This window comes from Protopterus annectens, chromosome 4.part1 (assembly GCF_019279795.1).
Source record: "Protopterus annectens isolate FY-2018-M chromosome 4.part1, PAN1.0, whole genome shotgun sequence".
Taxonomy (NCBI): Eukaryota; Metazoa; Chordata; order Ceratodontiformes; family Protopteridae; genus Protopterus; species Protopterus annectens.
Genome location: NC_056734.1, coordinates 34754781 through 34781479, shown reverse-complemented (window position 1 = coordinate 34781479; position 26699 = coordinate 34754781). Strand labels below are relative to the sequence as shown.

Here is a 26699-nt window from a genome sequence, read left to right as displayed (position 1 = left end):
GGGAGGGAGGGAGAGAGTTCCATACTTTAGATATGGAGCAAGATAGCAGATGGTGACCAGGAGGTTGTGAGGGTTTGTGAATTTGTAGGAGGTTTTGGTTTTCTGATCTGAGTGAGCATTTAGGAATGTAGGGGGTTAGGGTGGTAGCGAGAGAGGGACAACTGGCAGGTTTGAAGATGAGCTTGTGGGCAGTGGTAAGTTTAAGAAAGCTTAGGTAATTGGGTAGTTCAAGCCATTGCAGGGTATGGAGAGAGTGGCAATGGTGGGATCAGTTTTTTGAGTTGATGGTGAATTTGCTATTTTATTGTAGCAGGATTCAAGTTTGGATTGTAGGCTGAGTTGGAGATTGGTTAGCAGTGGAGCACCATACATAAGACAGGGGAAAAGGTAGGAGGAGGCAAGGTTTTTCTGGTGGAGGGAGTGAGGTAGCAGTTGTGTCTGTACAGGGGTCCTAGTTTTTTATGTTTTTTTTGATGGAGGTTTGGATATGAGTGTCAAATTTTAGATGTTCATCATTGATAACACTGAGAAGTCTAGCATTGGATACAATTTCAATAGGGACTTTGTTCTAGCTGAGTACAGAGAATGAGTTTTTGCCAGAAGGGGAGTTTCTAGAAGGGAAGAAGATCATCAGTTTGGTTTTATTTGCGTGTAGGGCCAGGTGATTGTTTTGCATCCAGGTTTCTGTTTTAGAGAAAGCTAACTGGGTTTTTAGAAGCAGGTTAGAGGGGGAGTAGGATGAGCAGATGATTGTTGAATCATCTGCATATTAGATTAGTGATGAATCAGCGATGGTGTGGTGATATTTACTGATAAATATATTGAAGAGTAGAGGGCCTAGAACCCTACTCTGGGGCATGCCCACTGGGGTGTGTAGGAAGGGACAGTAGTTTGAAGATTTCCATTACATGACTTGTTGTCATTCAGCAAGGTAGCTAGAGAACCAGGATATGGTGGAGGGGAGACAGGCTGAGAGTGGAGAGTTGAGATAGGAGTAAGGGGTGGGAGACAGTATCGAAAGCTTTGGATAGGTCAAGGAACAGGGTGGATATGAATTTGACAGAGTCGTGTGCTTGACTAATGGTCTCAAGAAAGGAAAGGAGGGCAGTCATGGTACTGTGGCCAGGTCAGAACCCATGTTGAGGGGGGGGGGGATTGTTGTGTGTTAAATATGGCATTAATTTTGAATGAATACATTTTTCCAGGGTTTTAGAAAGTGAGGACAGGATGGTAATAGGCCTGAAATTGTGGTGTCACTGTTTGTACCACCCTTATGAAGAGGGATGATGTATGCATGATGTCAGATGGAAGGGACATAGGCTTTCTTGGATGGATCGGTTTATTAGTATAGAAATGGGAAAGGCAATGCTATCAGCTTCTATTATTAGGAAAGCTGATGGTAGATTATCAGGTGCATTCCAGCAAGGTTTTAGCTGGTGGAGTAGATTTTTTTATTATAGTTGTGCGGATGAGTTTGAGGCTGAATGTGGGGGGAGGAGATTTGTATTAGGAGGGATGTGGGGGCCAGGTGGGGTTGCAGTTGGGGGAAGAGTTGGGGAAAGATGAGGATAGTTTAGCGATGCAGTCTATAAAGAAGAAGTTGAATTGGATGGCAGTTTCAAGGTCAGTAAGTTTAGGGTTGGGATAGGGGTTATCTTTATTTCTAGGGTGGAGGAGAGAGGAGATTGTGTCCCAGAATTTTTTAGGGTTGGTTGAGTGCTCAGTTTGAAGTTTGTAGTAGTAGGCTTTGCAGTCTCTAGTTATTAGCTTTTTTATGGTGTTTCGGAGATGTTTGAATTCAACTAGGAAGTTAGGGTTTTTGTTTCTTTGACATTGTTTCCATTTTTTATCTCTTTGGAGCATGATTAGTTTAGTGTCTTTTGTTAGACGGGGGATGCATTAGCTTTGACATGTTTGGTTCTTAGAGGAGCGTGGTTGTTGAGTAGCATTAAGAAAGATTCATTGAAATGGTTAGTGGCAGGGTTCTTAGGGGGTCCAGTCAGTAAGTTTTAGACATTTGGAAAAAGTTTGAGGGTTGAAGTGGGAAAGGTTGCAAATTTGAATGCCTTTCAGCATACATTCCTTCTGCCATTAGTGTATTGCAACCAGCAACAAGGTGTGTGACTGTTTCCAATTCAGTTTTACAAAACCTACATATGTCTGTTTCTCCCACATGTTCAATGGACTTGTAAACCAGTGTGTACGTAGCCCACTGTCTTGGGCTGCCAATATTAACCTTTCATCTCTTGGTTTGAATTCACCTCTCCTTAACCATTCCTGCATTCATTCCTGATCAACATGAGGTTCTTCCAGCAGTTTTCTATACTTGCAACTATATTTATGCTTTTTCCACATTTCTTGCCTTCTCATCTGGTCCTTTACCTTGTATTCTTTCTTTTATTTTCTGGCACATTCATTTGCTGACTGTTTTTTATCTACTTCTAGTTTGATTTTTATTCCTGCTTGTAGTTGATATGCTTCTGTTAAATTAAGCAGAGAAGACATTTTAGATTTATTCTCCTCATGTTTCAAAACTTTTGCTACATTTGGATCTTGTGAGGTCACTAGATATGTGTGGAGTCCCATGATTGCTGATCTATACATATAATCAATTTCAAGGAGGTCCATTCCTCCTTCGGAACGGGGAATATATAATCTTGGTATACAGTGATTTTTATAAATCATTTGGTGAGCATGAAGCGTCCTTCTTGCTTTAATATCTAATCTATCCAACACTTTTTGGGCCAGTTAATCATTCAAAAACTGTAAGTTAGGACAGGAAGAGCAAATTAGTTTTTAGCTTGGATCTTGTTCCTAGATGACAATGCTGTTCTCAGGATTAATTTAAGTTTCTAAAGTATTTTTTACTGCGTTTTATTCACATTTGTTCATGTTTTATTGCTGATCCTTCATCAAGTCCCAAGTATTTATACACTCCCTCTTGCTCGGGTTCTTTTATATCACATTCTTGTCCCAAACTGATGTTTTCTTGGTGCTGCAGTTTTCCTGCTTTAAATGTTGCTTTTGCACATTTATCAAGACCAAATGACATTCTAATGTCATCTGAAAAAATTTTGACAACTTGCAGCTGTGCTTTTAATTCCTCTTCTGATGAGCTTTACAGTTTTAAATCATTGACAGAGAGAAGATTGTTTTCTAGGAGCCATATTATAGCCATGGCCTAAACTGTTAAGTAAACAGTTTAATGGGTTAATGGCAAGGCAGAATAGCAGTTGTGACAAAGAGTCACCCTGGAGCCCCCCCCCCCCTTGAATTTTTATCCCTGGGATAATAATCTGTCCTTTATCATGGCTTAATTGCAAAGTGGTCTGCCATTGTTTCATGGTTGCTGTAATGTAGTCAGTCAGTGAAAGGTGTATCTTATGCATTTTTAATCACTCTTTTATCCATGAATGTGGGATACTATCAAATGCTTTTCTGTAGTCAATCCATGTCATACTTAGATTCTTCTCCTTTTTACAGTTCTCCACCATAACTTTATTTAACAACAAATGATCCTTTTTTCCATATGACTTTCTTTTATTCCCCTTTTTTTCTACTGCCATAATTGAGTTTTCTTGTAAATGACTATAAACTATGTCTGGATCAATTGCCATGTATAATTCACATGTCATTGGAAGGCAAGGTATTGGTTTATAATTTTTAGTATAGCTTGCAGGTTCACTCTTAAGTAGGAGCATTGTTTTACCTGTTGTTAGCCAGTGTGGTGTCTGTTCGGGGTGTGACTTAATAATCATGCAAAGATGTTAATACTTTTAACCAAAAATTAGGTAGTGCATCTGGCCTTGGGGTTTTCCAGTTAGAAGCTTTTCTTAACTTTGTTTCCATCTCTCTGGCTGCTACTTCATCCCATTTCATATCCTGTACCTTTAAACTTCTTATTCTTTCTTTTACATCTTCTGTCCATTAAGCAGCTTTGTTATGTTCCACAGGATCTTCATAGATACTTCTCCAAAATGTATCTACTTCCTCTTTTTTTGGCAGTCTTTCACTTCCTTTTACCTTATTTCCCAAATCTCTATAAACTTTTTTTTTTGGGGTGATGAATAAATTGCTTGTTTTGTATTTTTCTCTTATATTTATCTGTGTATCTTCTAATTTTTTCCATCTGTGCTGACATTTTTAGTTTGTTATTTGTGATAGTACATGATAGATCCTGGTCTGTTCTAATACTGTGCATTGCCTTAATCACATCTATCTTTCTTAGTATTTTGGTTGATCTTTTCCCTCTTCTATAATCTTCTAACAGGTACACTTCTTGTCTTAATTGTTTTATAGTTTTCTCTTTTCGATACTTCCATGGTGGTATTCGATTTCTCCCGTTCCTTTCCCTCACTAACCTGTATTCTTGTGGTAGAACTTTATCAGTTATTAATTTAGCAGTACAGTAATATATCCTGTTTACTTCTGTTGTATTACATAGATCTCTTATTGACCTTCTGCAGTCCATTTCTCTCAGTGATCTTAATATATCTTTCAATGTCCATTAAATGAAGCAATTCTTCTCTTAGCTCATTTTCTTCCAAACAAATGCCGATAATACCTTTTAGCAGAGTTATACAGGTTCCCTTCAGAAGCTCGAAATACTGAAATCTCGAATTTCAGTATTTTGAGCCCAAGAAGCCAAATCCACAGAATACCGAAAGTTTAGAAGCGCGAAATTCAAAACCTTGAATACCGTAGATTTTGAATTTCGCGCTTCTAACGTTTCGCTGTGGTCATGTATTCAGGTAAGTGTGTGTGTGTGTTAAGGGTTTTGGGTAGGGGCTGTGGTGTGTGTCAGTGTGTTTTGTTGCTGTGATGTGTGTGTGCGTGGAGAATGTAGCTTGTGTGGGGGTGTTTTGTGTGTGTTTGTATGTAGTGCGACCTCGGAGTGAGAATATTTAAGTAGGGGGGTGTGGGGGGCATGTAGTAGAGTGATTGTGTGTGTTTGTGTGGTGGGTGGTGTGTATGTGTGTGTGTGTGTGTGTGTGTGTGTGTGTGTGTGTGTGTGTGTGTGTGTAGTAAAAATGCAAAATTCAAAACCTCCAGTATTTGAGGTTTTGAATTTCATGGTTTTTAGTTTTTGTTGTTTTGTGGATTCAACTTCTTGGTGTTTGAGATACTGAAATTCGAGATTTCAGCATTTTGAGATTCTGAAGTGAATCCAAGTTATACATATGTTCTTTCAAATGTATGTTTTTCCAAATGTATTTGTTTGTGGGGAACATATTCTACCCAAATGTTTTATATGTGATATTTTACAATTTTATCTTTTCTATTTTAATTCATTTTACTTTGTTGTTTCCCTGTGTTAACCTACCTTGTCTTATTGTGTATTATATTTATTTATTAATTTATTTGCATTTGTTTACCAGGAAAGTCCACTGGGCCAAGAAGACCCCATAGTCAGTAGAGCCATGGGGAGAAAAGCTCCACAAAAAACAGTTAGTATAAAATCGCATAATATTGGAAAAGTTTGTATTAACAAGAAGCATAGTTATAACAGGCAGTATAGATAAGTTTGTATTAACAAGAAGCATAGTTATAACAGGCAGTATAGATACTAAAAAAATGCATTATGAAAGTATAGGTGGTACAGAGAGATAATATACAAATACAAGGCATTGAAGTAAACCCAGGGTACATGTTCTAATACATTCCAAAGTGAGTGTACAGCCTACAATATACTCAGTTAAGAGTGTAGACATTGAAAATATAGGAAGAATTAGAATAAATGTCTAAAGGTATATGTATTAGAAATAGGGAGAGAGTGGTGCTAGGAGTGATGACTGTGAAGATTCCGCTTCAGAGCTATTTGCAGAAGGAGATGTTACTGGTAGTCCTAATAGCTAATGGGACTGCATTTCATAGTTTGGCAATATAGAAGGAGTAGAGCATTTGACCTGCTGGGAATTTAGGTTTGCAACTTGCAGGAGATGTTGATTTTCAGATCTGAGTGATCTATTTTGATGGTAGTGAGTTAGGATTGGAGATAGGGCTGGGTAGTCTGATGGACTGTAAACAATTTTATGTGCTATGGTTTCTCTTGTTGTCCCTTTAAGACTGGAATGGTGATTTATTATGACAATGTGTTACTATCAATAGGGTTAGCTTTAGTACTCTTTAAGAGGGATGAATTTTGTTATTCTGATGAAGTCTTTGGTGTAGGAGATGAAAGCTCTTAATCAATAAAACTTTATATGTATATTTTGGTTGTCCTGGTGTTTGCAGCCAACCTGGTTGCTTTGTTCATTTTTTTACTTTACAAACTTCAGCATGCCACGAGTGTTCATATTGTGCATATCTCTGCAAATTGCATACATTAATGTGTAATGGCTATGACTGGTGAAGTCACTATGTGAGTTTACAGATATTAGTGTAAAGTCAGCGACAAGTAATGGGGTAATCTCTGTACATTACAAACATCAGCTTATAGAGACCAGCAGTGATGACAGAAGCCCTGTGCATTCCAATCACAATGTATAGTGGCCAACAGTAAAGGAGTTATCTGTGTAAAGTACAGACATTAGTGTATAGTGACTATCACAGGTGAGGTCATCTCTGCACTTTTCAAACATTAATGTTTAGAGTGAGATTAGTGCATGTCTATGTGTTATATACATTATTATGAAGTGATTAGCAATGATTGGGATAATCTTTGAATTACAAATAGTTGTGTGAAGTGAGTGGTATTGATGAAGTTATTCCTTTCACATTACAACCATTAGTCTGAAGTGATGAACAGTTGGGGAGTTACCTATGTACATTAGAGTCATTTGTGTAAAGTGGTAGTAATAGAGTCATATCTGCACATTACCACCACTAGTGCGTACTGAGTGGTAGTTATGGGGTGTTCTCTGCACATTACAAATGTGAGTGTTTACTGATGAGCAGCAGTGAAGTTACTTATGTAAATTACAATTAATTAGTAGTAGTAATGGAGGTAATCTCTGAAATTTAAAGATATTAGTATACAGTGACCAGTAGTGATGTTGTCATCGATCTGCATTGCTGTCATAATATATATTGAGTAACACTGAACAAGACATCTCTGTACAGTACAGTTATCAGTGTAGAGTGAGTAATGCTGATGGGGTCACTTCTGACAAGCATGAATCTTAAGTAAGTAGCTGTGAAGAGTTTTTTCTCTATCATTATATACTTCATTGTACAGTTATAAACAATAATATTGGTCATCTGTGTACATTACAAATGTTAGTATAAAGCGAGTAGCATTGATGAGATAATTTCCTGCACATTACAAGCATTAGTGTGCAGTGACAGCTAGTGAGGATGTCACCGATGTACATTACAAGCATTGTGTAGTGAGCAGTAGTAGTGGATTCATGATTCATTATTGTGTATTGAATTGCATTGATGGGATCATCTCTGTACAGTACAAATACTGCATAATGGCTAGCAGTAACAGGGAATCTCTGAATAAAACACTCATTAATTTATAGCGAGTAGCAGTGATTGGGGTTATTTCTGTACACTACAATGTGCAATGAGGATAAGCGATGAGCTCATCATTGCACATTACAATCAAAATGTATACTGTGTGCTTGAAATGGTTCACCTGTGATCATTACAAACATTAAGGTGCAGTGTATAACAATAATGCATCATCTTTGTACATTATAAACATTAGTGTGCAGCAGGCAGTAATGATAGCATAATTTCTGTACATTACAACCAGAAGTATTTAACATGTAGCTGTGATGATCCATCAATGGAGTCACTGCATACCTTTTGCAGACTTTTGCCAACTATACAGTTCTGTCATATACGTTTTTTTTTTTTTCAATTTCAAAACATTCTGTTGTTGTTCATTCATTTTTCTTGTTTCGAATCCATCTCTTCACAATTTCAAGGACTTTAGCACACCAGGCCTTTCTGTGAAGAACAGCTTCTTTATGAGCTTGATAATTCATATTCTTTAAATCAGTAATGCTCTCTCTCTCTTCAGCTTACCCTCTTCTTTTTACTTTGAGTTTTTCTAGAATCACTGCTTTGTCTAGTGATTCTTCTCTTTGCATTATAACAATCAAGACCTCCAATGAGCAGTCTAGACTTATTCCCCTTACGTACTGATTGATTTGGTTTTTTTGTGGTCCATTGAATAATGATTTTTCATCTCTAACTGTACAGTTCAAAAGAACCAATGTTTTGATGCACAGCCTTTCATATAGTCAGTGTTTAAAGCCACTTTGTTGAGGTTGATGTCTCTGCTGTTTAAAATCTTTTCCAGATGTGCCATTGCTTTTCTTCCAAAATGCAATACTTTTTCTAATTTTATAGCCACAGTCACCATTTGCAGAGACCTTTCATCCCAGCAAAATAAAATATTTCACTGCTTCAACTTCTTCCCCATCTATCTATTATGAGTTCATATGGCTAGATAACGTAATTTTAGCTTTTTGATGATAAGCAAGTAACCAAATTTTGTGGTTTCTACTTTTATGCTTATTTTTGCCTGGGCATTTTCTTTAATAAACTACAACAAAACAGGTGCTGAATAAGAAAAAATCCAATGAAAAAAACACAGCACGTTGGAGAAAAGTAACTTTATCAAAACAGCAAAGCTTTCGGGTGAAACCCTTTCTCAATACTGAATGACCAATCTTCTTGGCTAGATGTCATGCCTTTTTCATTCCTCTTTCTTATTTCAAGTGTACACACTGCTCATTTAAATATGTATCCTTATTTCTTCTTACTATTCTCTGAGCATCAGGTTCAGTTTTGAAATATTTCTTTTTCTGTCACCATTAGTTTTTGCACTTTTTCTTTCCTCAGCCAACTGTAAACCCTCCACAGATAACCATTTTTGCTGTCTTAGTTTTCTTTCTCTTTTGAATATTTTTGATACTTCCTATTGGATAATATATCCACCTTGTCTAATCCTGTATTTTGTACATCACCTCTATTAGATATTACATGGAATATTGCTGAGCAGGTATCTCATTTTTTTTGTTTGTTTGTTTTTAATTTTGCAGTAAACATTGATTGTCTGAACCAGACCACACTAGGTCTTGTTTTTGCTGACTACTTATAAAGTGTCCATCTTTGGCTGTTAAGTGCATAGTTAATATGATTTCAGTATAGGATATCTAGTTATACCTTTTTGTAAATTCATCTCTTAGGCCCTTGAAAGAGAATGTTTGATATGGTCACTAAATTATATTGACAGATCTCTGCTAGTATATTTCTCACTATATTTCATACATCAAAGGCAAGCCTACCAATTATTTTAGCTGCACTTTGACTACCAACTTTAACATTCCAATCACATGTGACGAATTTAATATCGTATATGTGTTACTTTCAAAACTTGGTGCACATCCTCATAAAACTGATTAGCATTCTCTTTTCAGCACTGCAACATTAAATATTTTACTATATAATCTGACTGAGATCATTCCATCATTTTTGCTTAATAACAGAGTATTGATTTTGACATTCTTTTATTAACTATGAGGGCTACTCCATTTCTTCCGCAAGATTCCTTATCGCAGTAAAATATGATAATTATCTGATGCAAAATGATCCATTCCAGTCCATTTTAGTGAACTAATTCCCAATCTTTTTCTTATAATCTTATCCATTTCAAGTTTGCCTTAATTTATAGTTCTTGCATTTCAAGTTCACTTTGTGTATAATTCTTTGCAGCATAAAACTTTCCTTTCATCTCTACTCATCATAGAATATGGACATTCTTCCTACAATCTCTGTAATAAACTCTAGTGCTAATCATACTTGTCCTCTGATCCATCGCAGTAGTATGCTAGGCACCTTCAGATCTTAGGTAGTCCTCATCTACTGTCATTCTAGTATGTCTCTGCTGCTTTTGTATCTAGAGGTTTCTTGACAAAAATACTAGAATGGCTTTCCATTACCTTCTCCAAGGAGCCATCATTTGTCTGCCTTTTCTGGCCCTACATGGTACAGTTATCCAATAATAAAAAAAAAGAACTCCACCACACCTTTCATACTGAATGAAGAATCCAGGTGGAAAACTGGTTTCAAAGTTCTCCATATACAATCAGATTATTTTAAGGGAAGAACTGTGAGATGGAATAACATTGTTTGAGTACTTGTGTTATTTTTCAACCACAGTGTTTATTTCTGCAGCCATTGTATTTGTTTAGTATTGGTTGACATACAGAGTACAGGTCATAACTTCACTGAGATAAGCAAGTCGCTTAACTATAACAAGTTAATGATCCAAAAGGAATTTTAAAGCAAATTATTAAAAATTCACTGTTTTCACCAAAACAGCCCATATGCTAAAACAAACAAAATTAAAAAGCAAACACTCACACATACACACACACACACACACACACACACACACACACACACACACACACACACACACACACACACACACAAACACACACACCTACATAAAACAAAATAAGCATTTAAAGAGCAAACGCACATACACACATACTTGCTCACACAAACATATATACAGATGCAAAAACAATACATATACAGTATGTTGCCATGACAGCACATCATTCATCCACTGGCACTTGGCACACATGACTTGGCAATGACTTAGTTCTAACAACCCCTCTCCTGCCATAAGTATGAAAGGTGTACATCATCAAAAGAGGTTACACACATTTTTTTTCTCTGCTCACAATAGCATGATATTCTTTGACTCGCTCTACTGTACTATTCTGATCATGGCAAAAGATTCCAGAATTGCGCATATGGCTAATTAACATTAGCTGTGCCCCAGACTGCATCATGTGCATGCAGCCTTTAACAGGAAGATCAGTCTAGTGCTGTGGATTGAAGTCTTCTTACCTCTGTAGCACAAAATAAATCAACAAATTTCTGAATTCTGAATTATAACAAACTGAGAAATCCTAGTACAGATAGGATTGTATAGTGGGTAATGCATTTACATTGATTTCAATAGTTTCAGTTAGTTTGAAAACATTAATGAACAAATATAAATAAATAAATAATATTTTCCATAAGGATACGATCTATGAAGATTTTTAAAATAAATGAAATGATGATATTTTGAATTAAAGCTTCTGTTACAAGTATATATATGCATATCGTTCACAGTATCTGTAATGGTAACTGTTTTTTTTAATTGACAAGTACCAAAATGTTATTTTATTAAAAACAAAATAAACTTAAACTTACTCTTCTGTAGACAGTACCATGGAATAACCATAAAGACTATGGACATCATAATGATTTCCCCAGGTTTGCTTTGCATCCATACACAGAGTTTTAGAAAACATGAGGCCATCGAGAATACCTAAAAATGATTGCTTTGAATTGTTAATGTAATGCTTTTATACTTGTTTTGCACACATTTCTTAAAGACTATAGAAAAATGATAATAATAATAATAATAATAATAATTATAATAATAATAATAATAATAATAATAATAATAATAACCCTAAAACATTTATTTATTTATTTATTTTACATTTGTTAACCAGGAAAGTCCATCTGGAGCAGGTCCATTTTCAGCGGAGGTCCAGGGAGAAAAGCTCCGGCATCAAGTTATACAAATACAGTACATCCAGCATAATACACAAAGCAGGTTACATCATGTATACCGAGCATAGTAATATAACAAGAAATTAATAAAACACTCCAGATTAAAGAAGATATAGAACATAGGTAAAAGACAATGTCAGTTACAGTACATTCAGCATACAACACAAAACAGGTTTTATCATATGTGCTGAGAATAGTAATATAACAACAAGAAATTAATAAAACACTCCAGGTAACAGAAGATTTAGAACATAGGTAAAAAGACAACGTCAGTTATACATTGGTAAGAGAAGAAAATATATCAAGTGAGATTCTACAGTTAAAAGTACCCTTTCAGATGACCAAGCCTACAGGGGATCAGAGATCCAGCATTTGAACAGAGAGGTGTTTGGGGAGTTAATAGTAGTATGGGTAGGGTTATGTGATACAAGGTCATAATCAGGTACTAAGAAGGTGTGATTTGAGGGAGTTTTTGAATATGGATGTGGAGGGGGCAGTTGACACGGATAGGGGAAGAGAGTTCCAATTTCTGGCAACAGTGTGGGAGTATACTGCTTTCCCTGCATTATTGTTATCCTTGGTGATGGAGAGGAGAGATTTTTCACTGGATCTTAGGTACCGGTTTGTAGTATAGATAGTAAGTAAGCTGGATAATGAGGGTTTCTTTCAGCATATTTGAGAATATTGTAGGCTGTGCCCAGCTGGTGATAGTTAAGTAGCTGTGGTAGCCCAAGTCATTTTAGTTCTTTTAGTGCAGCACAGTGATGGGTTCAATAGGTTGCGTTAGTAGCAAACTTGGCTATTTTATTGTAGCATGATTCTAGTTTGTCTAGGTCGCATTGTCTGATTTGGGTAAAGATCAGTGCTGCATCTAATAGAGTTGAGAGGAGGTGGCTTTGTGCAAGAATGACTCTTCCTTTTTGTGGATTAAAGGACTTATGCCTGTATAGGGGGCCTAGTTTTTGTGTACTATTTTTATGGTATGTAAGATGTGAACATAAAAGTGGAGATTATTGTCTATTTCAATGCCCAGAAGTTTGGTGTGGTTAGAAGCGAAGATGGTGGTGCCATCCTTAGATGTTATAGTAAAGGAGAGCTTTTTTTAATCTATTAGGAGTAAATAGTAGCAGTTTTGTCTTTTTGGGATTTAGAATTAGTTGGATAACTGATATCCATTTTTCTACTGAGTTAAAGGTATCTTGGGTGAGTGTATGTAGGGTGGTGGGAAATGAGGTGGAGCAGATCATGGTTGAATCATCCACATATTGTATGAGTGTGGCATGTTGTGTAGTGCTACTGAGGTTATTTGTGAAAACAGAGAACAATAGCGGCCCAGTATAGAGCCCTGTGGGACTCCTATGGTGTTTGGAAGTTGTGTAGACAGAGTTCCTTTCCACTGGACTGATTGTTGCCTGTCAGACAAGTAGCTTCTGAACCAGGCTATAGTAGAGGAGCTGAAGGATAATGATGTTAGTGAGTCTAGTAGAATGGAGTGGGAGATCATATCAAATGCTTTTGAGAGGTCTAGGAAAATGGCTGATACATATTTGTTATCACTCCTGTGAAGGTTTATATGATTAGTGAAGGATAGAAGGGCTGTGGTAGTGCTGTGATGTGGATGGAAACCGTGTTGTGTTGTAGATAGTAGATTGTGTGTGTTCCATTTCTTCCATGCTGACCATTGAATCACTCCCAAACTGGACTCATGCCCATTCATTCCATAGAGGTGAGAGAGTGACCACCGATTCCCTGGGTCAGCCAATGTGTGTGTGGTTGGAGGTGCTTCATCCTGGCAGATGCCATGGATACATGCAGAGAAAATGACATTGCTAGTGCACATTTATGAGAATTAACTGAATTACCTGAATTAACTGAATTAAAGGGGCATGTATAACATAAAACATTAGAGAGAAATGAAAAATAAAGGTAATAAAGGTAAGATGTGTTGCATTAGTAATGGATATGATAATGAAAGCCATGAGGCAATGTACAAGTGTAGATGCCAGGTAAAAGACTGCATCTCAGAAAATAAGTAATAGCTGTGGCTATAAGCCTGAAAGGAAGTCTTACCCAAATCATAACCAAACCTGTGGAATCTTTGATAGAAAAGGGCAGTTTGTAAAGATGTGTTCTGGAAAAAGCAAGTGTGATCTAATCAGCCTGAATGTTGTATTTTGAAAGAGGGCTCAGTAATAGCCTGTAGTATTGGACATCAGAAAAGAGGTAGCCACTGTCCTGGTAATATATTGTACAGCTCACCACATTAAATGGAATGGCTTCTTCTTTTGGTTTCGTAATTAGGAGGAGGTTTTGTGCTTTCATTTAAATGCAATGAGAGGGCAAAATTTATGGTCAATCAAAGAGCAAACTGTAAGGAAGTACAGGCCACAAATCTAAATAGCTCCACTTGGAGGTCATCTGGTAGGCTGTCTATTGCTACTTTATTTTAACATGAATCTCCTGCAAGAATGACTCATGTAGACCAGTTGGGTAAGGATTGTAATTCAGCTCACAAGGAGTATGTGACAGAGAACAACACTACTAGAGGCAGGTCATTGATAAAACGTGATGACTTCAAGGTACAAAATATAATCACTGGATGAGTTGCTACCAAGATGCATTGCAGGGAATTCTTATTATATTCAAGATTCAGTGTAACTGACAACAAAAAAACAAAAAGATCAAAAGGATGTTTTGGGACAGCTGTTGATTATGTGGATTTGTACAGAGCAGATATAGTAGTAAAAAGCATAACAATGGAGACACACAAACGACCAGTAAAATTTGATGAAGATGCTATAGGCATTGAAAGTGGTTCATTAAATAGGTTCACAGGTTCATAGGTAGGTACCTGCCTATTGGCCCGAGGGCCTATATAAGCCTAGCCAAAAAGGTACCCTGGCTTATGCCACCCAAGAAAATTATTTACCTGTGCCTGTGTCGAGCAGAGCCACAGAAGTGAACCCCGGGATGAATTTCCTATTTCCCATCTAATCATGATTTTTTTGAAGAGAGCTAATGAGGAGCTTTGTTTGATATAGATAGGTAGTTTGTTCCAGAGTATGGGAAGTCTGTGGGACAGGAATCTATCCCACCAGCATGTTCTGTTTATTGTGGTGACAAGGTTTAGGTCCATAGAGCGTGTAGCTCGGAGGGATTGGGATTTCTTTAAGTGGAGCATGTCCAACAGCTCTGGGTTTGACATATCTTTGTATGTTAGGCAGAGATCGCCTCTGAGTAGGCAATATGCGACAGAGTAAAGCTGGAGTTTTTTGAGACAGTCTGCATAGGGCATCTGTCTGAGGCTGCTACTCCTCTCTGTGAGCTATTTCTGCGGCCTGTCCAGTTGTTGTAGATGTCTTGTGAGGTACATACCAAAAGGGGTGTTGTACTCTATAATGGGTCTAATGATCAAGGAGTAGAGGGGAACAATGACCTCTTTTTTCCTGAATGAGAAACCTGTTGTGATGAGGTGTGCCATGTAGAAGGATTTCCTGACTACTGTGGTGATGTGATTATCAAAGGAGAGACTACTGTCCACCTGTGTCCCAAGGTCTCTTATCACACTTTTGATGTTAAGTAGAATACCGCTTATGTGGTAGTTCATGGGTACAGAGTTTTTACCAGTAGGGATGACCGATGTACTTTTTGGCATTGAGCTTGAGGTCATGGCTTTGACACTAGGCATCTCTCTCAGTGAGGCCCTTTTGTAGGATGCCTACATTGCTAGGAGTTTGATTATGACTCCTAGTTTGCAGTCATCTGCGAACTTTATTAGCCATAGACTTTCTGTGTTAGCTTGTACTTCAGAGAAGTAGATAACAAACAGGAGTGGACCCAGGACTGAACCCTGTGGTAGTCCACTTGTTACTGGTCTAAAGTTGGATTTGGAGTCTGCTACTTTCACAGTGTGGATTCTGTCAGTGAGCCAGTTGGCAACCCATCTTGTGACATAGAGATTTATGCCTAGTTTAGTGAGTTTATCCATAATTCCAGAGTGGGGGATGGTGGGGAATGGTGTCAAAAGCCTTTGCAAGATCTAGATAGGCTGTATGAACCACCTTACCCTCATCTACGGCTTTCATGACTGCTTCATAGAAGTCTATCAGGTTTAGGAGACGTGATCTGCCTTTTACAAACCCGAACTGGGTGGGGTCCAGAGTTTGGAGATTACCAATGTCTTTATTTATAAGTTCCATGATGATACATTCAATGGACTTGCAGACCATGCTCATCAGGCTAATGGGGCGGTAGTTCCCGGGGTCCATGGTGGATCCACCTTTGTGGAGTGCAATAACCGTTGCTGTGCACCATTCAGTGGGCACAAAGCCTGAGGTGAGGCTATGACTGAACATGGTACTTAGGTGGGATGCCAGTTCATTCTGTAGTTCAGGTAGAATGCAGCCTGGAATGTTCTCAGGTCCCATGGATGCTGTGTTCTTGGCTTTGGAGAGTGTGTTTTATACCTGTGCAGCCATGATTACAGGAAAGTTGCATTCTTCTCGTATAGAGATGGGGCCTTTAGGGGGTGAGAGGGGGGTAAAGTTAACTTATCTGCCAGGATGTTGGCAATATCAGTTGGTTCTGTATATTTAGTACCATTGTGCTGTAACTCAGAGCAGATCTGAGTATTGCCATTGAAATTCATAACATAGCTATAGAATGCTTTGAGGTTGTCTTTAGAAACAGTGGTGATTTTGTTTTCGTAACTAGTTTTGAAGGATTTTATGAGAGATCTCAGCTTCTTACTCAGGCTGACCAGGGAGTCCTCCAGTCAGGGGATTTTACTCTTTTTTGCAGCAGTTTCTTTCTGCTGTTGTAGAGTTTGTTTATGGTAGGGTACCACCAGATTGGCTTCCTTTTTTTGGAGGGTAGCATCTTTGTTCTGTTAGGGATAGCATGATCCATGCATTCGTGTAAGTGCTTATAAAGTGCATTTGTGTAGGATTCAGCAGTCGTACCTCTACTGTCCGTCTGCATGGGTGTCGTGAAGTTTGTCACTTCTGTCTTATGAATCGTGAAGTTGGCTCTGGAGAATTTTTTTACGGTGGTTTCCCTAATGGCGGATGGGGGTGGGATGTGGATGTCTCGGGTCATTAGCTTGTGGTCAGATCTGACCAATGAGAAATTGACCTCTGGTGTGGAACACTGGTCACCCATGTTGATAATAACCAGGTCTAGGATATTGCTGATCCTGGTGGGGGTGTGGATAAGTTGATCCAAGGCGTTGGAATTTATGAATTCCAGAAAATGTTGAGCAAAAGAGTTGGTACATGAGTAGTTTCCCCAGTTAATGGTGGGTAGTTGAAATTGCCCATTATTAGGGTGTTAGGTTGTACCCTAATATTTTCCAGTGTATCAAGAAATGAGGAGTGGGAATCCTGGGGCATGATGGGGGATCTGTAGCAAGCTACAGTTTGGATTGTGGTCTTGCCCAGAGTTAGTTTCACTTATATAATCTAGGATGCATTACGCTGAGCAACTAGCCTGGAGGTGTGGATATCCTTAATGAATATGGACATGCCTCCAGCTTTAGTGTTTCGGTCCAGGTTAGGTGGCCGAAAGGCTAGGTATGAATTATAGCCTGGTAATGCAGGGCTGCTCTTTGGAGCCTTGAGCCAGGTCTCTGTCACTGCACAGATGTTGATGTTCTCCAATTTAAGGAGTGCCTCAAGTGAGTGCATTTTGAGGTTTAGACTTCTAGCATTGAGTAGCATTACCCTCAGAATTTGCTTGCTTGTACCTGTTATGGTTGAGAATTTGTCATTTGAACCTTGCCTAAAAAAGGTACTATAGCGGTGGCAAGAGCCTTAGCCATTAGCCAAAATCCCAAGGGTGACAGATGCAGGCCATCTCTGGCAAAGCATCGTGGTCTGCCGATTATGTCATCCCAGGCAGACATACTGGATCCCTTTAGAATGACAGCAGAAGCTTAGCCAATTGTTGAAGTCAATCATTTTGTCCTTGTACTGTGGTATAATTCTGGGTGATGGCAGGATGCTACTCAGGGCTAGCTTCATACCTGCCTGGGCTACAAGATTGGAGAGCTCCTCCATGTGTCTTTTCATGTAGTCCAGGGAGGTACATCTCAGGTCATTCACAGCAACATGGACAATGACAGAGTCATAGTTGTACTTGTTGTGTAGTGACCTGAGTGCATGTGTTATGTGGCGGATCCTGGCACCTGACAGGCAGCTGAGAGTAATTTTCTCCTTGTTTAGCCTGGTGAGTGGAACATCAGTGTGCCTGACTATAGAGTCACCTATGACTAGAGTGTTGAGTACGTTGCTATGCCTTATGGGCTGTGGTTGAGTGGCACACTAAATTTCTAGGCTATGTGTCATTTGGGTTGTGTTGGGGGGTGGAGGTTGCTTGGGTTTCTGCTTTGGAGGTCTCTGTTGCTTGAGCAAATTTTTATTGAGAGCCTCCATGAATGTAGGTGTGTGTTTTGTGTTTCGATGTGTGTGTTTTGGTGGTGTAGGTTTTGAGAGACTATGTGATGAGTGTGGCGTGGTGCAAGTGCTTACCTTCTCCTCTTAACTGTCTAGTCCAGTCTTGGGTGAAGAGAGCTTTGCTTCCAGTTTGGCTATATAAGTGCATCTCTCACAGATTGTAGTGTTGGGTGGTAGGAGGAGAGGGTTATCTGTGTACATGAAGCAATTGCTGCATTGCGCCATTATGCCCAGATTCATCAGGTAAACAGGAGAAAACACCGGGAGCTGACCCCTAGACATGCCTGGATAGGTGCTTATTTATTAAGTACTAAAAACTGTTTTCCTCTAGACAAGTGAGGAAAGTTAAGTGCTGTAGTAATTTGTAGCTTATTTAGTGCTCACAATGAGTTCTGAACAAGTGCTGAGCTCAAAGAGACAGATTTGAGTGCTAATACTAAAACACTGGTTAGTTCTAAGGGAAAATTTGAAGAGCAGACTTTATGGTACTGGGAATAGTTTAACCCTAGCTAACAGTAATGCATAAAGTGTACTTTTTTTCATTAGATTTTTATCAACTGGCATAAAAAAGAAGTTATGTACTTACCATAATGTTCCATCTGTGCTGTCCATTTTCATTTATCCTTGACATATGGATTCAGTTTTGATAGCAGAACTGATTTGGCCATTACTACAGCTCAAGCTGACCAAAAACCCTCAAGCTTCATCTCTAAACATAATCCTTTTCTCCTTATTACCTCAGATTGAGTTAGCACATTAAATATAGAGTGATAGATAAAGAAGCCTTCATGGAAGCCATATCTGCTACACCTAAAAAATACCATAAGTGGTAAGTAACGTTATCCGTTCCACCAAAAAGTTTTCAAAGGCTGGGGGATGGAGGGAGGGGAGTCAAGGATAAAGGAAAATGGATAACACAGATGGAAAGTTATGGTAAGTACATAACTTCTATATCGGATAAGTACATAACTTCTATATCTGATGTTGTCAGTTTTCATTTTATCCTTAAAATATAGGGCAGAGGTCCCACCTACTTTATATCTTGGGAGGTTTCATGGAAGGATATTCCTGAGCACCACTGAACCAAAGGATGCTCTTCCACTAGTGACCAAATCCAATTTATAATGAGTAATAAAGGTATGGGGAGAAGCCCAAGTAGATGCTGCACATATATCATCCATTGAAGCTCTAGACTGGAAAACTGCTGAACTGGCAACAGAGCTTGCAAAGTGTGCTTTAACAGGCCAAGGTAAGGCAATATTACTTCTGTCATAGGCAAAAGAAATACAATCCTTTAGCCATCTGGCTATGGTCACCTTACTGACTGGTTTACCAAACCTGGCACTTGAAAAGCAGATAAATAGTTGGTCAGATTTTCTCATGTCCTTTGTCCTGTGAAGGTAAAATCGTAATTGTCTGTGAACATTTGGCAAATGCAGACAGTATTGTCCTCTGTTTGAAAAATTTGGAAAGAATACAGGAAAATTAATTGTTTGATTGATATTAAGACACTGAAACCACTTTCAGTAGGAAGGTGGGATTTGTTAGTAAACAGACTCTATCGTTATGGAAGATCAGGTAAGGTGGTTTAGTTGATAAAGCTTGAATTCCTGAAATCCTTCTAGCAGAGGTTATTGCCACCAAAATAATGTTTTCCATGACAAGTATTTCAGATCACAGTCTGCAGAATGTTTGAAGAGAGAATGTACAATAGTTTGTAACACTAGGTTTAGGTCCCAGGGTGGAGTAGGATCTTTGAAAGGATGTCTCAGCAAAAGTGTCCCTTTTAAAAATGACTTACAGAATCTATTGGAAGCCAATAAATGTTCTTCCAAACCATTCAGTGTGGGGAAGACCATCTCTTGGTGACTTCCCTGGAGGGGGGAATTAGGGCAAAGTAGTTGCTGCATTTGTTGATTAGGGGAGAGTCGAACTGATCAGAGCAAAGCTGGCCCCATTGACAGAAAATATTTTCTTCTGTCATTTTGGAATTGAAAGACCACTCATAAGGCTGAAGAACACTTCTGCTTAGTTACTTTGCTGTCACACTGGAACTCCCTGAAATGTACATTGCTATCAGAAAACAGTTGGAAAAGATTGCCTACTGCCACACACTGAGTGCTTCTCGACAAAGGGGATAAGGTTTGGTTCCACCCTGTTTGTTGATGTACCAAACCACTGACATGTCTGTTTGAATCGCAATTGTGCCAGCAGGAAGAGCAGTTTGAAAAGTTTGCAATGCTAAAAGCACCACTCTTAGCTCCAGTACATTGATATGCAAGTTGGCCACTGTAGGGGACCAACTGCCTTAGACAGTCTTGCCCATAAAAATCCCCCATACCCCATCTGGGAGGCATCTGTGGTCAATATGGCCTTGGGCTCTGGAAGGACAAAGGGGCAACCCAGGAGAATTTCCTTGGAGTGAATCCAACAAGCTAGATCCTTTCTGCAATGATTGGTGATCAGAAAATGATCCAACATGGTTAATACAGTATAAACCATTGAGAAGCCAGTCGCCATTGTAAAATTCTCATGTGTTATCTGACTAGGGTAACTAGAGTAATTATTTCTGCCATAGAACCTAAGGCCTGCAAAACTAGTTGAGTGGGAACTTTTTTGCTGTGTATTATTTTTTGAACTTGGGCTATGATTTTCTGAAGTCTCACTGGGGGAATGGACGCTATGGTTGTTGTCGTATTCAGCACTGCTCTTATAAACTCCAAACTCTGAGTTGTACACAGTTGGGATATTTCTTAAATGATAGTTATCCCTAAGTATGCACATGTCTGGAAAACATAATCCCTTGTGTCTATCAGTCGATGCCTAGTGGGATCAGTAATAAGCCAGTCATCCAAGTACAGAAACACCCAGAATCCTAGCTGTCTCAAGTGAGCTGCTTCTACTGCCATACATTTGATGAACACCCTGCCAGCTGTGGTGAGACCAAAGGGTAGTGCCCTGAATTGGTAAGGACCAGCTCCCAGCCAGAAGTGGAGGAACTTTCCAAAGCACTTGTCCATTTTAATATGGTAATATGCATCCTGAAGCTCTATCAAGCACATCCAGTCATCCTTTCCTAAAAATGGAAGAATGGACTGTACCATGACCATCCAGAATTTTATTTGTCAAACTGATTTGTTCAACATATTGAAATCCAAAATTGGTCTCCAGTCCCCTGTCTTTATTGGCACTATAAAAAATTTTGAGTAAACCCTGGATCCTCTCTGGTCTGGAGGAACTTCTTGGATGACTCTTTTATTTAGCAGTTTTTGAATTTCTAGAACTGCTGGTTCCCTCTGACTGGGTGGAACATTGTGAATTTTCTTGTATACGGAGGGAAGATTGGAAAAGGGTTTGGAATAACCTCTGGATATCATCTGTTGTACCCAAAAATCTGTTGTTATATTTAACCGGTATTTTGGTGGAAGGATAAGCATCCCCCAACTTCCTCCAGAGGAAGACAATTGGGCCTTCTTTCAGGAACACTGGAAGAACTTACCTAGAAGGAGTCCCTGAAGCCCTGGTTCTACAGACCATCTGTGACACATGGATGGCATCTTCTATTGTAATTCCCCCCCTCTGCACCTAGGGGAACTGCCTCAACATGTATCCTAGAAAGGCCCTTGGGATTTTGTGAAGCATATTTTTACACCGCTCCTTGGATTCCTAGAAAAGGATCTGTAAGGGGTGGAAAAACATAAGCCCACAGCAGAAAGGGTCTTGCCATCCTTCTCGCACCTTGATAATGTCCCTATTACTTTTGGGCCAAACAAAGAAGATCCATCACAAGGTGCATTGATGAATGAAGACTTAAATGGTTCTGCAATGTCACATAGGTGCATCCAGGCATGTCTCTTATGGTTATGCCTGAACCCACCACTCTGGTTGTCCCTTCGGCTGCTTGCACAATGAGACTCATGGATGGGTATGACCAAGACTCCAGGTTAGCCAACTGGGAAGCAACCTTCTCTTGGACTCCCTCAGTAACAGATTCTGTAATGGAATCTGACAACTCCTTCATCAGAACCATTTGGAGTCTGGTAAAATGTGCCAGGAAATTCAAAGACCTTAAAGCAAAGGTCAATGAAGTGTAAACTCGCTTCCAAAACTTATCCATCACCCGAGAGTCTCTATTGGGAGGATGGATAAATGAACTCTCCTCAGCCAGTTCCTTTTTTGTGGCAGTCACTATGACCATGGCATCTACTGCTAAACCTTTAGCTCAAAAATCCTTAAACCCTGGATGTAGATAAAATTTTGTCTGGTCTCTTGGGGATAAGTTCAGTGGTATCTGGAGCCTTCCATGGCCACTGAGAAATCAAGTGAATCAGTTTGTCAGTGAGCAGAGTCACCCAAGAGGTAGACGGGTGAGTGCCAAAAGCCTGCAGGTAAACGTATTCCGTTGAGGAAGGGTTTTGAGACTTCCAGCCACCCTTCTGTTTCAAAATTTCTAGGATGCCTCCAAAGTAGACATCATCAGGCGGTGTCCTCAGGGACCCTTTCCCTGAGAAAAATCAGTGCCTTCTGTGACTGATTCCTGAGGGAATTTAAGTGCTTCCTCTTGCACTTCTTCTTTTGAGGAACCTCTTCAGGGGGTTAGTCTGGAGAAGTATCAGAAGATGAGAGAATTTGTATCTGATATTTCTGAGATTTTGGCATTAGCTGCCCCAATGGAGAGACAGATTTGATAACTGGGTGTGAGGACTGAGTCTTCTACAAGGGAGAATGTACTGACTGAGTCACTGTAAGAGACAATGCCTTTTCCACTGCCTTGAAGGCTGGACAACCAAAGATGAGAGGGAGCCTGGAACCAAGATAAACTGTCTCGGGACTGAGGTCACCCCCCCCCCCCACACTGAAGAAACTTCCCCCGAAACAGAATCCAGGGTCAAACTGAACCATGCCAATGCTACAAGGTGCACTGATGGCTCCAAAAAATTGGAGTTGACTCCTGTCTCTCAGAGCCAACAGGCAAGATAGAGCCCCAGGAGGACTCCGGTTCTGAAATATCCAAAGAACCCAGGGTATTTACCAGTTTTGAAGAGAAAGAGATCTCTGGAATTAATGCAGTCAGTGCTGGATGACTTGGAACTGTAAACTCTGAAGCCTCAGTGGAAGTCAGAGGAGGAGTGGTTAAAGGGATGAATGAATGTTTTGCTCCTAAACCCAAAGGAGACAGAGCTGATGGGAGTCCTGTAAGACCTCTCACCCACAAAATTTTATTCACCAGTCTCTCCACGTCTAGTTGTGTAAGGCTTTTGGTAAAATGGACTGATGTCAGAGAGGGAGATTTTGGTCTTTGAAGAAAGACTTATGATAGCTCACCCACAAAGGGGTTTTTAGATGGGGAGTAACTAGTCCCAGGTAAAACTTCCTGTTGAGCCATACCTAATGTCTGCACAGATGTAGTCCACTCCGATAAAGAAATGGAAGGTAAACTCTACTATGCCAATGCCTTCAGTGTCAAGGATTTTGTCACAGTAACAGTGGTAGGAGTCAGGGATTTTCCTTGTACCAACGTTTTTAAGCCAGAGTCCTTCAGTTCCGAGGAACTTTCAGAACCAAAGATTTATGCTTCTTAGATGTCTGTGCCGATGGAGAAGTTGGTGCCGACAAACTCCTCTCTTTACTTTTCTCCAAAGAAGATGAGGAGGAAGGGGAATAAATATCTGTTTAATTTTTATCTACCACAGATATGGGCTTTCCAAAGGTGGAAGGCATCAAACCTTTCAAAATTAGTTTGTTTCTTCTCTCAATGAGTGGTCTATAGCTAAAACCATGAGAGATACTGCAGCCCTCCTGTAAATGAACATGACCCAAATGATATACACATAGAAGATGTTAAGTCAGATAAAGGTATCTTATGGCCACACTTCTGGCATTTTATTAAAGCCATAAGTGACCTTAGCTTCCTCAGCCATGCTAGAAAAAAATGGGCTGCAAAAGGAGATAAGCCACAGCAAAAATGAGAAGGGAAAGCTAAAGATTTTTTTTAATAGGACAGGAGAGGACCGGAGAGTGAAAGAAACTATCAACAATGACAGCTAAATGAGTACACCAACATGTATGGAAAAGGAATATCAACGATGATAGCAGAGAAAATATACTTGCATGTAACAGCAAACAGTAGTTAAAGGGTAGAGGAGCAGCAAAAAGGGAATAACAGTGAAAATACCAGAGAAACTTGAAGAAATTGGAAAATTTTTCCTAAGACAGAAGAACTAAGCTCAAGAGCTCTGCTGAATGCATCTGTTCAGAGAAGCAGCAAATGAGATTGGAAGTAATTGAGAGAGGGATTATGGGCAGAGGTGAAGTTTGAGAATTTTTGGTCAGTGCAAGCTTTAGTAATGGCCAAGTCAGTTCCAGTACTGGAACTGAACCCATATGTCAAAGATAAAATGAAAATTGACAACATCAGATTAAAAGAGTTGCACCAGCTTTTCCATTGTTTTTAGCTGACCTTTATGCTATACAGTTTATGTATCACAGAACACATACCTAACCATTTGATGGTGGCATTGAACTGGATGGCACAGTGCTGTTGACAGACAATGGAGTCCATACAAGTGGCATGAGATGAATAGTGTTTGGTGGTATAAGGATATGGTATGGCAGCTGGTGCAGGAGAATGGGAATTAAGCAGTGGAAATAGATTATCAAGGTGGGATAGGATAAGAGCTGCACTGGGAAAAATTTATGTTTTTAGCAGGAAATAAAATCAGATTAGATGAGGGGAAGAAGAACCAAGTTAAATGCAAGTGCATCAGAAATAATTTCAGAATGTGAAGAAAAATGTTAAAAAGAGCTGTATAAGAGGAGCTGAAGCCTCAAGAGGAACCACTGTTAGAAACTGAATTAGGGATGTAGGAATCCAGATGGTAGTGTAGAGGAAAAGGGATGTGATACTCTTGCCATCAAAATTCATGGTCCAGCAGAAGAGCATGTTGGTCAGTGAGCTGAGATATAGCTGGGAGACATATTGAAATTTAGTGTGAATATAAGGGAGGACTAGGTCTTCTAAACTTGACCATATATGGCCAGTCTTTGTGGTACTTTTTGGGCTTGATGAGTGGTAGAGAAAGACATTGGAAACAGAGGAAAGGTTGTACGGTAAAGTGGAAGAATGTATGATAATATCTGCTTTAAGGTATATGAAGTCAAGTAAATTCTTAGGGGCAGATAGATTTATTTTGGTCAAAATAGTTGGGCTAGAACTGAGGAAATAACTGAAAGGTATGGGTGATACTATTACAGAAGAAGGGTGGATGCCACAATATGTAGAGAAGGCCTCAGATGCCTTAGTTATAATATTGTTTAAAGAGAAAAAATGACATAATTGATACACAAAATGTTCATCTTTGATAAAGAAGATGTAGATTTATATTCCACTGGCATTGCGGCAATGTTGGAGGAAGTATTATCATGTTTGGTAGAAAACAGGTTTATTTTTTAAGGAATGATTGTTGTTAGAGCATTGGCGTCTGCATTTTTGGAGAGACAGAGTGGAGTAAGGGGAAGCAAGACTAAAAAAGTCTTTACAAAGTCATTATGGGTATCCAAAAAAATAAATATTTAACACAGGTAGCAGGAAGAAGGTTACTGAGCAAAGAGGTCTTTTGATGGGGAATAAAGCACTATGAGAAATAATGTGAGTATAAATGATGGTTAACTGGAGCAAGGCTGTCCTTGACAGAGCAGAAATCAAAGCTGCTTCTTATCCATGACTTTATTTCTCCATGTCTGGTGTTTATGTAGGGGCATACTTGACTTCATAGATACATGCTGCAAACACGGTTCAGCTTGAAAAGGTATAACAGACAGAGTATAAAGGTGAGTACAATCAGAGGAAAGTTGAAAGGGGGGGCAGAATGAAATAAATTGAATTGGAAGTGGATAAAGAACTAAAAGGAATGTTGGGTGGATTAACTCAGGCTAAGGAGGTAAAGAAGTGAGCAGTAAGGTCCCCTGCAAATAACATAAGTCAGTGTAAGATGATAAGGAGGTTCTTAAGAAAATGGGAGATTCATGGCGTGGGCATTGTGGGTAATTTGATAATGGAATGGGTGGGAAATGTTGGCAATTGAGAAAACTAAAGATAAATATAATTTGAAGGAAGGAGGCTGGTTGCAGTATCCCATGGTGGCATTTAAAGGATGGCATGAACAGGAAATAAAATAAAAATAATGTTTTGGATAACGGAACTTTGTAAAGATTAAGTAGGGAAAATAGTGGTAAATTAATAGGACTTAACAGAAAGAAAGGACTGAGTCTATGAAGAGATTTCAATATCAGTGGGTAAGGGAGAGAATACATTGAGAAAGATATTATCTTTAAGTAGGAGGATGGGTTATTGTGCATAAAGTGAAGTTAGTTGTCCAAGTTTATGATGTACATCTTTTTTTACCGCACAAGTAGAATAGAGCTCAACAAAATTAATATAGAAAAGGGGTGGAAAACAGCTATTTCTAGGAGATGTGAGGAAAATAAGGTAGATGATATTCATATACGGTGGTGCTGTGAGGCATTGAGGAAGGTATGTAGGTAAATGATTAGATTAAGAGCTATAGTATTTCAGAAAAATAGGATTTGTTATTATATTTTGCCTGTTTGGAGTTAAGGAGAGAGAATAATGGGTAGCCAGAGGTGGATGGAGTTGAGTTCCATCTGACAGTAAGCTTGTTAAAAAATCACATTGAGATACATTGA

The 26699-nt window shown here is 39.0% G+C and overlaps 1 protein-coding gene across 1 annotated transcript in view; it reads right to left on the bottom strand.

Annotated features, from left to right (window-relative positions):
* LOC122800743 (maltase-glucoamylase, intestinal-like) overlaps positions 1–26699 on the bottom strand; it is a 1506799-nt gene that overhangs the window by 1064060 nt on the left and 416040 nt on the right. Inside the window, exon 15 of the mRNA XM_044069982.1 lies at positions 11173–11290. Within this exon, the coding sequence (XP_043925917.1) occupies positions 11173–11290 (118 nt within the window). The remainder of the gene's footprint in view (positions 1–11172; positions 11291–26699) is intronic.